The following is a 17,104-nucleotide window of genomic DNA, read 5'->3' as shown; positions in this document are numbered from 1 at the left end:
GGCAAATCTTGGGAGAGGAGCAAAGCACACTTCCCTCTCAGAAATTGAGTACTTGCTGACCAGGAGCTAACTTTCTCTTGTACTGAAGCATACTGCTTGCTGGCTCGTCACTGGACGCCACACTTCAAGAGAACACCAACTGCTTGCAGAGCACTCTGCAGCTGGCACACCTGCACAGGCTGGGAGTTGGTTTTCTCTTGGATGGGTTGCAGGTTTTCTAGGCTCACATTAGGCTGGGCGAGGCAGCTGATTTTTGGTGTCATAAAAGGGCAGTGAACTGTTAGTGACTTAATGTACAGTACTCTTACTGCCAATGTGGAGCAAAGTACTTAGAATGTTTTTTTCTCAGGTGCCAAAATAATTTGATCAGCCTTGGAAATTTGGGTGATGAGGGGTTCCACTAGCTGTGTCTTGAGCTGGCCTTGAAGTTCATGCATATACATTATGCATCCCCCTAGAAGGGGGATGGGAAGGAGGGAGACCAATAATAGAATGAACAGGCAGCAACTGTTACAAAAGAACTGTAGGCAAGAAAGGGGGAGCCTTGGAAGGCAGTAGTTGATCTAACTCCCACCCACCCCTTTATGTGGAAAATGCCGGTTTGAACATTTGGCACAGCTCTACTCATAACACTACAGTACTGCTCTCAAAATAAGGGTCACTGCTAAAGATGCACACACCCTGCAGCACATTGCTTAAGTAGTGGAGAAGGAGGAGGAGAGCCTTCAACCAATCAGACCAATTCCCCTTTTTGTTTTCATAATCTCAAGACTGTTTACTGCAGAGGTGGGGATTTGCATCTGGCCAACAGGCCAAGTTCAGAAGTGGCCAACCTTTCAAGGGCCATTCTGACGCCTGTCTCAGTGGTCTAGGCCAGGGTTACATTCAACGACCTTTTACTCAAAGAGTAGACCCACTCAAATTAATGGGCGTGGCTAATTTGGGTCCATTAATTTCAGTGGGTCTACTCTTAATAAACTTTTGCGACAGCTTCTTAACAGCATTTATTTTAATAACTTAATTCGATGGGGATAATTCCAAGGTTAGTGTTTAGGATCGTGGCCTCCCTAACCAAAGCGCTGGCCCTGATCAGGGACGCTCTCCCTGTGCAGTGCACAAGTCCCTTTTAATATTGTTCATTATTAGAGCAGGCCCTTTAAACGACGCTTCTGCCCGTTCGGGTTAAAACTAAACCCAAGAAAACGTAATAATTATATAATCTGATTTCCCCTCAGGAAAGAGGGAACCTCCGGGAACTGCGTCTGTCGGCCTTTTATCGCGGCGGCAACAGCCGCTAGAGGGAGAGCGAGAGCGGCCTCCTCAGCTGACACTCCGGGCAAGCTGCTAGTCGGCCAGGGCGCGGCGGAGGAAGGCGGGGCATGAAGGCAGACGCCTGAAGGAGACTTGCCTGCCTTCGTTGTAGCGGCCGCAGCGCCCCAGAGGGCTTGAACCCGGGACGCGGGTGCCGGGTTTCAGCAGCGACCACTCAGCACCCCATGCGCAAGATGCTGGCCGCGCTCTCTCGCCTGCTGCAAGGCCCGGCTGCTCACAGACCGGTGAGTGAGGCACTGGGGACGGAAGGTCGTGAGGGAAGGGCGGCGGCTTCTTCTCTAGTATTTGGAAGCTTGCCCCCCCCCTCCCCGCATAGTCTCGAGGCGGAGGTGGGGGCTGTCCTCGAGCGCCTGCTGCGAAATGACCGTTATTTCTCTCCCTCCTCCTCTCTCGGCGGGGAGGCCTCGCGAGAGGAATAGAGCGCGAGCCCCTTGGGACCTAGGCAGGCCTCGTGGGGAATTCACGCGCGCGCCAGGTGCAGATGGTACAAGACCCTCGTATTTCGCAGCGATTGCATTTCAACGTGTGCACCTCCGGAAGCTCCTTGGGTGCCTTATTCTTCTCTTTTTCTTAATAACCCCCCACTGTGTCCTCCATTGCGGTGCGTGTTGTCCGTCGGGTTATCGTGGGCCCCGCAGTAGAATTCTGCAGCGTCTCTCCAGTTTCTATAGGAGTAGGAGGGCGGGGGGGGGGGGGACACGCACACACCTCGCAACCAGTGCGTCCCTTTGGTTTCAGGTGAATCGAATCTAAAAAGCCCGGGACACAAATTTTCACTGCCCACTAGTGGCAATGGTGGCTCATTTACCAAAAGTAATGTATTCAGCCTTAAATTTGGAAGTGTATATTGTATGTACTCGATTCTAACCAAACGAAGCCTCTTCTATTTGTGTCCTTGGCTTTTTAGACTCCTCTACCCATGTACTATCTGAAACCAAAGAGGCGCATTGGGAGCCAGCTGTGAAATATATCAGCATTAATTTCAACTACCCAACCCCACTAATGTTACCTAAGCATAGAAGACAGGTGTCTCTGCTCTTCTATTGCCGCTTAATTCACATGCAAAAAGAATGAACGGGAGGAAGAACTGCTATAAATCATTCTCTCTCAACCGAAACCACGTCCTCTCCTGCTGCAGCAAGTATATAATACTGTACTAGACTGCACTGCAGGGCTGTTGTAATCTCTCTCTCTCTCTCTCTCTCTCTGCTTCAGCCCCACATGCAATAGAGGTCTACATTTGGACAACACTACATGGGTGTCTAAGACTGCTTAAAGCTGGGTCCTTGAGAGCATGGCTTTCAAAAGCCACACTCAACCATAGCCCTTTTCTATCTGCAGTATGGGGCAAGGAACTGTATTCATTGTTGCACACCACCCCAAACTCTGAGCGGTGTGAGGTTCCAGGCTCTTACCCATGAGGGATAGCAGACTGAGGTGTATTTATGATAGATGGTTTATTTACACATATATACATCCTAAGCCTATGATGGAGGGGTTGACAGCATTAACACCCCAAGAAGGTCTTTTTTCTCCCATAGCCACAGCCTTGAAATCAAGCGTGTGTCTTTCTCTCAAAGGTTTCAGTCTGCTTCTTCCCCCTGCTTCTAGCTTACACACACAACTCAGCTCTGGCTTTTGTCTTTTTCTAGGGCACTATCAGTGAATTGAGAGAAATTGATACACTGGTGCTTAATTCCAGCTACGTTAAAATCTTGGATTTCTCCATTGATTTATATGAGGACATAATAGGACTTATTTACTGCTCTTATTGCTGCATGTCTCTCTAATACAGTACTCTTGCTGTCATCCAGCCTCACAGCTCACTAGAATGCCAGGCAATATTGTGGGCTCCATACTACTGGAGAGCGCACTCAGGCGTGCTCTTATCCCAGCCCTTCTCTTGTCATTCCACAGTGAGATGAGAGCCTCAACAGGATCACCTACTCTATCCATTAGGAAGTCCCCTAAAGCATTCAGGAATCTTATCAGTATCCATAAGCCTCCATACGCCTCTGTGATTCCCCCACCACTGCAATGGGAAATAGCTCCTCTGACACACACACAACCCACACACATTTTCAGACCACCCCTCACCCCACTTTGGACAAAAATCAAGTCAAGGGTATATCCTGCTGTGCGTGTCAAGCTGGTAACAAGCTGATACAGTCCCTGGAAGTTATGAAATCTGAACTGGTCCCAGACTAGCCTCAGCGTGGATCTTGAAGTCAATCAGGATCATGGTTTGCTCAAGAGTACCTTTGTCAGGGAGGCTTTCCTTTTCTATCTCAGTTCCTTTACAATTCCCTGTAAACCTCTACCTACTTAACTAGGAGCAAGTGCCATTGAAGTTTCCGACTAAGCACGTAATATTTATAATTCACTTTCCCCACCCATAATACAGAAGACAAGATAATCTAATTATTTTACTGTACTTGTGAGCTTTGGCATACCATAACGTACCAATCAGGCCAATCATTGCACTTACTTACAGATGTGCAATTTGCACATGTAACACGATGAGAATAGGTACTCAAATAGTGCTCAACATTTTTATACATGTGCAATCTGGGTGGGTTTTCTTTCCTGCCAGAAGTTTACAATGGGGTTTTGCTTTGAATAATGCACATTCTAGATGTCAGTTTTATACTTGGCAACAAGTTTTAAACTATGTAAAGGTTACAAAGGAATTTTTCCTTAGATTCCTTTATCTTCTAGCAGCCCAACATGTGGAAGCTTTGGCTTACACATCATGACTTACTTGCACAAGATGCATTTCTGTGTTGTAGTTTTCTTGTAATGTAGATGATCACAAAGACAGACAGTATTGCAGAAGTGTTGTATGCACTTATATATAAGCGACACCTCTTATTGCTTTAAAAGTATTGGCCTTTATTCTGTTGAACTGGCATACTACAAAATTAGATTAACATTTTCAAGTCTGTTTTTCAATCTGTTTCACATAGAGAAGATGCTGAATAAAAGTAAATAGGCCTAATTAAAAACAAGAAGTAAAATTTGATGCTCCTAATTGGTTCATGGGGAATATTTTCCCCAAGATTTGTGATAATATCTGACATAATTTTCTGTTTTGTTTCCCCACCCACCCCAATTCTGCTGCTCTAGGGAGCTGTTAGTGAGGTAAGACCCACACGATTATATTAATTGTATGCTCTTTCTGCATTTTAACTGACAACATGTACATAATTTGATAAAGAAAAAAAAGTTCTGCCTGTCATTCTGACTGGTTTTCTTTTTGTGTTCAGATGCAACACTAATCCAAGAAGCATTGTTTATCTGTAAGCAGCGTATACACTTACAAATATATTTACATATTTGTATATGGTGCTGTTGGACTTCCTCCTGCAGTCAGTCCAGCCAGTGTGACCCGTGGTTGGGAATGGTGAGAGTTGTTGTCAAAACAACCTCTGGAGGGCCACAGATTCTTATCCCTGTAATAAAGTTTTTTACTGCATCTCCATATTATTAATTCTTTAGAGGGGACAGTGGTGGAGTGGGGAATAAGATAAATAAACAATAAACAAACCACCTACATTTAGTGTAGGAAGTGTTAACTTGATATGGCATTTCTGTTATCCACTGCTGAATTGTTCAGTGATGATTTTTTCTTAATTATTCTTTAACTGTTTTTGTTTCAACATTAGGCTATTGTGAAGTGTGTTATAGCTTTATACCATCCTGGAATGAATGGTGGTTAAGAACTGTAATAATACTAGTTATATTCTAGTGCATGCAGCTTGAGCATTTCCTCTTCTTGAGTGGGGACAAATCATAAAGCATAGTTTCAAACCAGCACTTATTACTCTCTGCAAGTCAGAATCAAAAAGCAAGATTTCTTTTTGGCTTAGGAGAAATAAATCATGAATGCTTAGACATAATGCTGTGCCAGCTGGACACTGCCTCACATTGCATAAATGTGACTTTATATTTTAAAAAAGAAAGTTATTTCCCTACCACAGAGGAAAACCTTAAGAATGGCTACCATAGAAACTAATCGGGGATTGTTAAAATATACAAGCAGTATATAAGCAATCCTGTAGCTATTAAATATTTCTGGTTAGCCTATTGAAAAAGGTCCTAGACTTCATGAAATCATAAAGCAATATTTTTTTCTCACTCTACACAAGGTGTTGCGACCTCCCTTAAATTCCTCATAATGGTTCCTGTAGTCATATGTTCTGCTGTCATTTAGTTATGGCTCTGTAAAAGGGGTGGCTAAACTGCGGCTGTCCATATGTTATTGAGACTCAGTTCCCATGAGCCAGCATGGGCAATCAGTGAGGTTAGGAATAATAGGCCAGTGGTATCTAGAGGGCTGCATGGTAGTGACCCCTGCTGTACAACTGATTGTAAAAAACTCTACTCTCTGCCTGTCCTGTGTGGACATTACATGGCATGAGGATCACTGCCAATTATTGTTTGCATTTATATGTCGTAACACAGCTATGATTGGTGGGAGCACTGGTGATAATATATATTGCATAGTTTCCTAAATTCTGTACAATATTTAAAGAAGGGAAGAATATTTCCTATTCTAGCGTGTCCAGCTTTGTTCCTTAATTCTTCTTTCCTCCCATACCAATTATGCAAATAGAACAGTGACACTACTGCTATAATATACCTAGTAAACAGTGCTTGTTTGCTACTATGATATGGCTCTCCTATTTCAAATTCCCCCAGGCCCCTGCATTTTCCTAGTCCAATTTTTCCTCTGTGTCTATCCTTATGCTTTTTCTATTCATCTTTGATTCCTTGTGATTAGTTCCTTCCTTTAATTTTGAATTATGGTTAGTTTAGTATTGTATTTAGACAGTTATGTGAACATCTTTCAACAGAAATCTGTGTGAAATGTGGTATACTGTATAAATGAACTGACTACGACAATGTCCTAATATACAAAAAATACTTACTGCAACCTAAATACTGTAGTGCAGTTGCCTGCAGATTGAATTTCCTAAACATGCACTTAAAGCACAAAAGCCAACACATTTAATTATTTACCCTTACAGTGGTACCTCGGGTTACATATGCTTCAGGTTACATACTCTTCAGGTTACAGACTCCACTAACCCAGAAATAGTACCTTGGGTTAAGAACTTTGCTTCAGGATGAGAACAGAAATTGTGCTCTGGTGGTGTGGCGGCAGCAGGAGGCCCCATTAGCTAAAGTGGTGCTTCAGGTTAAGAACAGTTTCAGGTTAAGAACAGACCTCTGGAGCGAATTAAGTACTTAACCCGAGGTACCACTGTATTTTATTTGTGACACGTTTAGTTCTCCCTTTATGGAGGTCTAGTTAGCTTATGGGTTTTTTTTCCACCCTCCCATGTGAATCTCACCAAAAGATTAAACTGACTGATGGAGACTAGTCCAAGATTACCCAGGGCACTTTATGGCTGATTGGAAATTTAAATCCAGGTTTCCCCAGTTTTAGTCCAACACTCACCACTACACCACCAGTACTCTCACACAACACCAGCTGGGGTTTATTAATAAATTACCTATGTTGAGTACGCATCTTGTCATATGATGACCAGTGTAATTGGTTTAGTGACCAGTTCTTTCTACCCTGCTCCAGCACCATATACAGCAGGGGTGACTAACTCCTGGAGGGTTCTTTTGTGGACTCGGTTTGTCTTTGAAAAAAGAAATTAAAAACCTCTGCTTTTATGAGTGTGCTCTATGGTGCCAAAGGGTTTTTTTGTGGCTGTCCAAGGCCCCCAATTGGTTCATTTTAAAAGAAAGATTATTTAAATATAAATTAAGGGTGGTTTTTTTATTTTTACATTTTTTAAATTAACAGTACCTACAAGTACCACTATGTGCCAAAAGGATCCACTAAAATGCATATTTTCTTCTTTGTCTTTTAAAATTAAATTTGCCGTGCCCACTTTGACATGTAGGCTCTGAAGGGCTGACTACGAGTCAGTGCTGCCCTTGTCCTGAAAAAGATTTGCTGTCCTTGTTATTCCACTTTTCTCCCTTAACCATAAGTCCTCTCTCTTTCCTGCCCACTTCTTTAAAAAGCTCAAGCGAGGCGTGTGACTTATTCCTCTGGCCGTGTGTTGCACAGGATGTTATTCTCTCTTCTGCATTAAGGGTTGCCAGATTTTTATTTGAATCACTGAAACACTGGCGTTTGAACTAAGTAACATCGTTTTTTAAATGTGATAATGATCTAGCATAATGGAACAAACAGATGGGAAATTTTGGGCAGAGCATGGATTAGGCGGAGAATGTTTTCTTTGTCGGGAAAGGATCAAAGGGGTTGGGCTTTCACCCTGCTTGCTCAGACTTTTGCATCATGTCCAGCAGATCATACGGAGTTGTGCACCTGTGCCCATGTGTGGAGTGAGGTCACAGAGCAGCTTGTTTGAACCTTAGCTGTTCAGTGGTTGTAAGCATACATGTTTAAACTATTATACAGTTTTAGAAGTGGGACAAGATCATACAGGATGATACTTCGTGTGTAATTACTTTGCGTGTAGAAACATTGTCTCTGGAGCATACATTGCAGTCTGCAATCATGTCAAATGTGTTGTATGTTGAAGTTGGAATCTTCTCTATCTTGTGAAGGCATGAACATCTTTAAAAAACAAAAGTGCCTTAAACTAACAGCCATCTTTTTATTATATTTAAAAGGTTGCCCGTGTAGTTGTTGCATCTCGTAATTATGCAGATTTTGCAAGTGAGGCTACATTTGAAATTAAGGTAAGCAGCTTGATTCCTTTAAAAATGCTAATGTATATCGTGTTTCTTACATAATTTATAATTTATAAGTCAGTTAATAAGACTGGGGGATGTGGACAAGGTGCTCGTTCAGGGTGACCACTTATGCTCTGGACCCTAGCCCCTCGTGGCTGATAAAAACTAGCAGGGAAAGGACATCTGGCTGGCCTAAGGAGGCAAGACTTCCCCAGTCCCTAATTTTCTTATACTGTAAATATATAAATCGTAGATCGCCAGTCTTTTTCGACCCATGGACGCATTTTGATTTTAGAGTGAGGGCTATCGCCACCCCTCTCCTTTCCCCAGCAGTCACTACTTTCCATCAAATACACACACAAACACATACATGTACAAAGAAAGAATGAATAGCACACATTTACAGTTCGTCTTTCCAGGGGATCTGTGTAAAAGTTAGATCCAAGATAATTAATCTGAGGTCTGAAAAGCGCATAAAGCTGAAAGAGGAAATGGAAAAGTACATCACTCTTCCACTTCCTGCTTCAGCTCTGTATACTTTTCAAAGGAGCAAAAGTTAACCACTCTCATTGGATGCCAAGGAAATACCTCAAAGGCATCATGGTGCCCGCAGGATCAATACCCATTTTTTATTGCACAGATTTTAATTACATCTAAAGCAAGTAGTTATTGCCATACTTTGCTAATACCAAAAATTAATTACATATTTTGTAAGGAAATAGTTTCTGTGGTCTGGCCTGTTTTATCAGTTTGTTGGATGATACTCAGTTCTGTCCCGTGTCAGCAAGATTTCCCTTGGTTTATCCACCTGTTCCACCTCCTGCATAGGTTTATAAATCTTTGTTGTGTTCCCCATTAAGTCTCCTGCTCCCCTGAGCAGAAGAGACCCAAATATTTTGCCCTTTCCTTGAAGGTACTCTAATCCTAAAAACAGATTAGGATTGCCCTGCTTATCAAGCATCCTAAGAGAATTGGAGGTCCCAGTCAATGAAGTTACTAGCTTTACCATGGTGGTTCCAGAGCACCTACCAACTATGTCTTTGTGATACTTTCATACTCCATACTTTCATATGGAGTAGTATTAGCTAAGAAAGTGTTACTCTGATTTTCTTCAGGACTAGTCTGCAACCAGTAAGATTAAATAATCATTTTGATATGGGGGAAAAACCCCTGACTTTTTTATCTTATTTCCCCCAGAAACATGATCTCCATCGCTTGGAGGAAGGACCGCCCACCACCGCTGTTATGACTCGAGAGCAGGGTCTGAAATATTACAAAACTATGCAGACTATTCGACGCATGGAATTGAAAGCAGACCAGTTGTATAAACAGAAAATTATTCGAGGCTTTTGTCATTTATATGATGGTCAGGTAGGTGCCTAAGAGACTTTATGCTCAAGACCTCTAGGTTTTTTGTCGTCTTCTTCATTTTAATGAAGGCTTTTATAGGGCAGGGTGTGCATGAAGAAATTGCATGTCTCCACTCTCCCATACAGAGAATTAAAAGTACTTGCAAAAACAGAGAATGAAGAGGTTTAGCCCTTCCATCATGGCAGCTGCATATCTAGTTCCTCCCATGCTAGTACTTTGTGGATCCTCACAGAATATTGATGAAGTTTCCTTCAAAAGAATTCCAGCAATTGTAGCCCTGTCAAGTTACACCTACGTCTAAAAGAATTAGACCAGATCACATTGTGACCCAGCTGTAGGTGTGCCTGTGGTCCTCCAGATGTGACTGTACCATCTTTGACCATTGGTCTTTCTGGCTTGGACTAATGGGAGTTGGACTAAAACAAAACCTGAAGAGCCATGGGTTTTCCACAGAGCTATAGTTTTTCTTTCTGGTGTTTTCTTGCTCTCCTTTTGTACCTCTACATAGGACCAGATATTAGCACTAAAAAGATTAAATAACTGGCTGAACTGGGTCAGTTGTTAGGTTTTAATTAAGTAAGTAAGCATATGTTTACGTCTGTTCTCCTGATTTGTATTGCTTTTGGCCATAGACATAGCAGATGTAATTAGGAATAGTACAAAACTATATTTCATATCGTACCAGCTTGCTGTTTAAGAGTAGTATATACCAAACTCTTCTCCATCTGTTGGAACTAAAGTAGAACCAAAGTGAATGATTAATCTGTGTATTAAGCTGTATTCGGTAGTTTGTTCACAGCAATAGTAATGAGCAAAGGAACATCTGCTGTTCTTTGAAAGATCTACACCTGCCATGTTATATGAAGAGCCTCTCTGCGCGCACACACACACACACACACACACACCCATCTCCCCAAGAAGGGCCAGGTAGGATAGGAACTGGCTGAGCCCTGCCAGTGATGCTTCCCTAGTCTTTCTCAAGGGAAGGCCTCCAGGCAGTGGTATCCAACCCCCAACCATCTTTCCTGCTCTGGTGGAAATATTTCCTGGACAGTGTTTCATAATATCATGCACAGACACTTAAATATCACTCTATTTTCATATTTTTCACTAAAACCTGAAGATCCTTCATTGCCAGCATTTGACTATGGCATCATGTAATATATTATGCATATGTTGTTGTGACAGTAATCTTCCCTAGATAGTCTTTGTTTCTGTTTCTTCGGTTCCTGAACTGTGGTGGAGATGCAGGTACAAAGTTGGTATACCGTTCTTCATTTTATTTCTTACCTGTGGACAATGGCACATTGTACACTGTTTTCAGGCATGTTTTCTTTACCATAGGAAGCTTGCTGTGTTGGAATTGAGGCTGGCATAAATCTAACAGATCACCTGATTACTGCCTACCGGGCTCATGGCTTTACATACACTCGTGGTGCTTCAGTTCGAGAAATCCTTGCTGAACTCACAGGTTTGTGTTCAGTGAAATGATATGTAAACAGGAAAAGGAATGGGATTATGTAGCATGTATAGTGCATAGATGGAGGGGGGGTTAGGTTCAATTATCATCTCAACAATGAAACCTAGTAGGACTTTGCTGAATTGCAACACACCTATTCTACTCTTCCTCCAAGGAGCAATAGGCTGGTTCATACCTGCATGTACAGCTTTTGTTTCTCTACACTTGATTCAAATTTACCAGTGCACTAAATTCTTGTGCTGGGATGCCTACTATATGTCAGCATGTGCTGTAAATGTGTCCCCTCCTAAGAACATGAGTTTTGATGAAACTCTAACCTTTATTATTCTGAAATCATCTTAAAATCCATCCAATTAGTGAGTTTGAGGTCTAGGGGGGAGGGCACTTCATCTTAATCTTATTGACTTAGTAGAACCAGATCACATGGTAAAGATCCATTTTTATTTCAGGTCGGGTAGGTGGGTGCGCTAAAGGCAAAGGAGGCTCAATGCATATGTATGCCAAAAACTTCTATGGTGGTAACGGTATTGTTGGAGCCCAGGTAAGGCTCACCGATAAAAACAATATTTTTCTTTGGGAAGAGACTATATTTTGCTTTTAATCTGGGCCATAACCTAATTCATATATAGTTAGGTGTGTTAGCCCAGTGACTTTAGTGGACTTAAATATGTCCAGTCTATACTGGATGCCCACTTCTGGCTCTAGTATTTCTTCCATGTAAATCTAACACACCCCAAATTTCATCCATTCCTGGATAGAACTAATTAGCTAGGCCCATTGCAGCTTGGCATCTAGCCTGAGATAAAAACTGAAAAAGGCTTGGTAGTCTTGATGAATGATTTTCAGCAAGAGAAAGTCAGGTGAATGGGTGGGTATTTTTATACCGTTGAGCACAGTATGCTTCCGTATTAAGTGCCAGGGATGAGAACTGGAATCGTAGTGTTTCTGTTCTCAAGTGCTATCTTATCATAGTTCATTATTGTTGGCTGCTGGTCATTGTCTTTATTTGTTTTGACTACCTTTGCATGTTGCAATTCATTGTAGGTTCCTTTAGGAGCTGGCATTGCTTTAGCATGCAAGTACTTTGGCAAAGATGAGATTTGCCTGACGTTGTATGGTGATGGTGCTGCCAATCAGGTAAGCGTCAAGCTTTACTCTGTAGTTAGACGTTAATTAAGAGTCACATAAGCGGAAAGGAGATGTAAATGCTATGGATCATGCATGATAAGTCCAGTTTTGTTCAAAGTGAAATGAAACTGCCCAAGTTGTTCTCCCTGCTGTCTGGGGGGGAAAGAGGAAAGCAGAAGGCCAAGGCTCACCAGTTCGTTCCTGTTTTTACATACAGTCATGGTCTAGTGAACACAACCACAGTATGTGTAATTCAAGGCTGATGGCCACATGAGAGAACTGAAAGTGTACCAAACCTTTTATTCTTCTAGGGCCAGATATTTGAAACGTATAACATGGCAGCCCTGTGGAAGTTGCCATGTATTTTTGTCTGCGAGAACAACAGATATGGAATGGGTACTTCCGTAGAGAGAGCTGCAGCCAGTACAGACTACTATAAGAGAGGAGACTATATTCCCGGGATTAGGGTAAGAACATTTTTAATAGGAATGTGAAAGTTATACTCTGTCCATTCAAGGAATTCAACTTTATTCTTAAATGTAATTGGCTTTTTATATTTTTTTTAATCAACAGGTTGATGGCATGGATGTTCTTGCTGTAAGGGAAGCAACAAAATTTGCTGCTGACCACTGCAGATCAGGAAAAGTAAGTTATACTTTGTGTGTGTGTGGCAGGCCGCTCCTGCTTTACAAATTATTTAAGTATAGCTGAGGTTTCCAAGTTGGAAATATTGCTATTTGATTTCACAAAATGTATACCCAAAACGCAAGGTTTAGAAGCTTCTCCATAATTACCTTGTGAACCTCAAAGCAACCTTCCAAAAAAGCCCAGTGTTTATTGGGTTGATAATGGAATAGAGAACAGATAGTGTTTCAGTCTGTGGCCCTCTGAAGCAAGCTGATCTTAAACAGCAGCCCTAAAATGTATGCACACAGTTGATTCAGATTAGTTGTCATGACGTCTTATCAGCAATTTTTGGTCACTATTTTTAAGTTATTAACACCTCTGAATTTTAATTTTGTCAGGGTCCTGTTGTGATGGAGCTACAGACATATCGTTATCATGGACATAGCATGAGTGATCCTGGAGTCAGGTATTTCTCTCTGCATTACAAACGGTTCCTCTCTAGATAGTATGGGGGAAATAGCTGTATGTTCAAATGTCCCCTCGTTTTCTGTCTATATCATCTACATTTTCAGTTAGTAGATCAGTAGTCTCCTCTTATCTCCCTATTATTGGCTTTTTAACAAATATCAAGGGCATGTTGGCCTTTGTGGCTAGTTTTATTATTTATTCAAAGCAGTATCTGAAGAATGACTGACTGTACAGGTAACAACAAATCTTTATCTCCCGTTGAGAGGAAGTGTAAACTTTGGACTTATACCCTTGCTCTCTTGGATAGCTATAGCCTGCAAACCATGTATTTTGGTGTGTGTCTTTCACAATGGCAAGCTTTGCTTCTGGTTTAGGATCCTAGTTTGTGTGTGAACTGGTTTGTTGCTATGCAAGAGGTTGCACAAAGGGAAAAAGAAGATGGAGCATAGAAGCCCTCAGCTTGTGCCTGGTTATACTAATAATAGCAAACTATGATTTGCTATTACATCTGAATACAACCATTCTATAAAAATAAAAAAATGATAGTATCCAAATTTTATGAGGCAAATGTGAAAAATACCCAAGAAACTTGATTGTTTCCATTATCTTGCTTTTATTTTTGTGTGCTTCATTATGGTTAACAGCTGCCTACAGGAACATAGATACCTGGCTAACACTGGGGCAGGGCATTGGTTCCATCTAGCTCCATAGTGGCTGCACTGGCTGGCAGCACCTCCCCAGATTTTCAGGTGCATCTCTCCCAGCTCTGCAAGGCTATGCTGGGTAGTGAACCTGTGACCTTGTGCATGTAAAGTAGATGTGCTACCATTCAGTTATAGTGCTTTCCTAAAGGGGGCATAAAAAACTAAAACTGCAAGCTGGTATGATATGCAATTTAATGTAGGCAAATAACTGGCTAATAGGTTTTAATTAAGCATATGCTTAATTTTGTTCTATTCCTAATTACATCTGCTATGCCCATTTCCCTTTTTCTGTATTGCTTTTAAGACTTCACAGTATGTTTGAATGAAGGTGAAAACTCTTAAACTCAACTTTATAAATATAAATGCATGTTATAAAATAGTACATAGAAAATATATCTAAGACTAGCAGTACATAAGGACTGTTTGTTTAATTGATATACTGTGGTTCCAAAATAGTTTGCCATGAAATGAAATTTGCCTAAAGTCTCTCATGAGTAGCAAGTACTCACTGAAAGAGGAGCTGCTTCCTCTCCCTCCCTCCCCCACAACCAGGAGGGAGAGCTGGTGGGTCTACCCCACATCTGTGTATCATGTGTGATAGCAGTAAATGCACTTGGTCCTAAGGAGAACTATCTGCTGTTAGTAGAGCCCTGCCCAGAGCTGTGATGCAGAGGTACAAGGAGTATGTTCTTTGAAGGTTGAGAGTTCTTAGAGTGAAATGTGCATTTAATTTTTAGTTCTGGAAAAAGTATACTGAAGCAATAATATATTTTTGAAATGCTTAGGCCACTACACGCTACCAGCTCATATGCCTATTTTACCTTGTGGCTTCCTCCCCTCATTGAAAAAATATAGCCAAGAGGACCAGTCTGCTTTGGTGATTAGCAGATGTAAAAACTGTTCCTGAAAGCTCTCCTCTATTACTTGTCATGCTTGTTAGAGAGTACACGACTTGCCTCTGTATATTGTTGCAATAAGAGTACCAGTGCTTCGCAGAAACAGTTATTGCAAACAGTTCAGCAGTCTGTTACATTGTCTCGTCTTTTCTTACAGTTACCGAACGAGAGAAGAAATTCAAGAAGTGAGAAGCAAAAGTGATCCCATTACACTTCTGAAGGACAGAATGGTGAACAACAACTTGGCTAGTGTGGAAGAGCTAAAGGTAATAAATCTAAATTTCAAATTTGATGAAAATCATTTTACAAAAGTAGATCAATAGGAAGTCTTCACCTCAAATCATTTACAGCAAGCCAGAATTGGTATAGGATATATCCTGTGGGGCAGTGTTTACCAAAGGGTACATGGCAGAATTTTTAATTTTACCTAATCATTATTCTTTTAGCTATAGAAAACAATTTAAAGATTAAATAGTTTTATTTAAACTACCAAATTATCTTCAACTGAGAAGGGGTCTATGATTATTGTAAATTTGGGAAACACTAATATTTTGGTATAGGGGTCTATATTGCCTAGTTACGGTAAACATGGCAGTTTCCTCAGGGAATGACATTTGCACAGCCATTGCCTTCTCATATTTATAACCCGACTTTCTGAGGAGTCCTGGTATCTGGTATATGGGATTTGTCACAGTTGGCCCTTCCATTGACCCTGCCAGTATAGGTTGAGGAAAATTTTGAATCGGAATTCTGCTCGTCACTACAGCTGAAATCATTTGCTGCAGGAACAGGGTTAGTGGATTTGCTAGGAGAGTCCCAGGTCTGTTGCTAAAGTGGAAATAAAGAGTGAGGATCATTGATGAGCATGATTGGTGTCAGCATGGGAGACGTGTTCTGCTCTGGAGTGAAGCAGCTGTTACACACCTTCATCTAATCTATAGCTTATGAAAACATGCCATGTCCTGCCACAGTTGGTAACTTGTTATTCTAGTAGTTTGCTGGCTAGTTGTTCAAATATAAAAAGGTAAAATGTTCCATGTGCAGCATGCATGTGAGAACTGCTTATCAGGATTTCATCTTAGGGAGGGCAGAAACTCTTAACAGCAACTGTGGCTTAAATGTTTCCGGATTTACCGTATTTTTCGCACCATAGGACGCACCGGACAATAGGACGCACCTTGTTTTAGAGGGGGGAGAACAAGAGAAAAAAAATCTCCCCCTCTCTGCCCAGCGCCCCTTCAGCGAAGCGGCAGGAGGTGCTATGCAGAGAGAGGGAGAATTTTCTCCCTCTTGTTTTCCCGCTCTAAAACAAGGTGCCATTTAAGATGCGTTCAGGCAGCTACCTTGGAAGTCTGGAGAGCGAGAGGGGTCAGTGCACACCGACCCTTCTTGCTCTCCAGGCTTCAGGTTCCTTTCAACCTGCTCTTTGGGGCTGGCGGGGGGAAGCCCACCACCAGCCCCAAAGAGCAGGTCAGAGAGCAGCGGAAAGGCGCAGCGGAGAGGTTCCTGCCATAGCCGCCCGTCACCTCTCCAGCCGGGAGAGGGTCACGGGGGGCTGCTTTAGCCCCGCGCGCGCTCTCCCAGCTGGAGAGGTGGCACATGGCTAAAGAGGCTCCTGCCATAACCGCGCGTCACCTCTCCAGCCGGGAGAGGGTCGCGGGGCTATGGCGTCTTCGCTCCATAGGACGCACACACATTTCCCCTTCATTTTTGAAGGGGAAAAAGTGCGTCCTATAGAGCGAAAAATACGGTACTTTGAACCCCAGCATGTACTACAGAGGTAAATAGTTTATAATGTTTGACCTATTTGGAATCTGTGGGGTCTTTTGTTTCCATTGACAATTTTTTCCCTTCTCATACAGGAAATAGATGTAGAAGTAAGGAAAGAGATTGAAGATGCAGCACAGTTTGCCACAACTGATCCTGAACCACCTCTGGAAGAACTAGGCAATTATATCTACTATAAGGAGCCACCCTTTGAGGTGCGTGGCCCAAATCAGTGGATTAGATATAAATCTGTGGGCTAAGTGAATGTCACTCCAGCAACCAGTTAAGTTAATGCATTTTATACTGGGCTTTAATTCTTTTATCTGCTCTAAGAAATAAGGGCAAAACGATTTCTCATGTATATGGGGAAAATTCATTTGGCAGCAAAATAGCCATTGTATGAGACACAGCATTATATAGTGTGGAATTCTAAAAAACAGCTGCTCAGAAAAGGTCAATAAGCATTGTTTATTAATTTATATATAAGCTTCATTGTGTTCTGGATTGCTGTATTTATGAAACTTATTTAGCTGAAACCTCTTACGTACAGTAAAGAAAGGCATATTAAAAACTTCCTGAGCAGATATTTCCCATGAGCTTTTTGTATG

At 41.8% G+C, this 17,104-nt stretch overlaps 1 protein-coding gene across 4 annotated transcripts; it reads left to right on the top strand.

Annotated features, from left to right (window-relative positions):
• The first annotated feature begins 1,331 nt into the window (after positions 1-1,331).
• PDHA1 (pyruvate dehydrogenase E1 subunit alpha 1) lies at positions 1,332-17,092 on the top strand. Of its 4 annotated transcripts, none has more exons than XM_083439472.1 (12): positions 1,340-1,556; positions 4,459-4,473; positions 7,993-8,061; positions 9,253-9,426; positions 10,771-10,897; positions 11,356-11,447; positions 11,951-12,043; positions 12,346-12,501; positions 12,608-12,679; positions 13,060-13,127; positions 14,887-14,995; positions 16,592-17,092. In XM_083439472.1, the coding sequence occupies exons 1-12, from the start codon at positions 1,497-1,499 to the stop codon at positions 16,754-16,756; spliced, it is 1,200 nt and encodes a 399-aa protein (XP_083295598.1). In that variant the 5' UTR covers positions 1,340-1,496; the 3' UTR covers positions 16,757-17,092. The 4 variants fall into 4 exon arrangements, with proteins under 4 accessions (XP_083295599.1, XP_083295598.1, XP_083295600.1 ...); XM_083439474.1 differs by having other exon boundaries at positions 1,353-2,070; positions 2,240-4,473; XM_083439473.1 differs by lacking the exon at positions 4,459-4,473 and having other exon boundaries at positions 1,332-1,556.
• Positions 17,093-17,104: the final 12 nt, after the last annotated feature.

This window comes from Podarcis tiliguerta (assembly GCF_965153285.1).
Source record: "Podarcis tiliguerta genome assembly, chromosome: 4".
NCBI lineage: Eukaryota > Metazoa > Chordata > Lepidosauria > Squamata > Lacertidae > Podarcis > Podarcis tiliguerta.
Note: the sequence above shows the minus strand (reverse complement) of the source record. Positions and strands in the feature narration are given on the sequence as shown.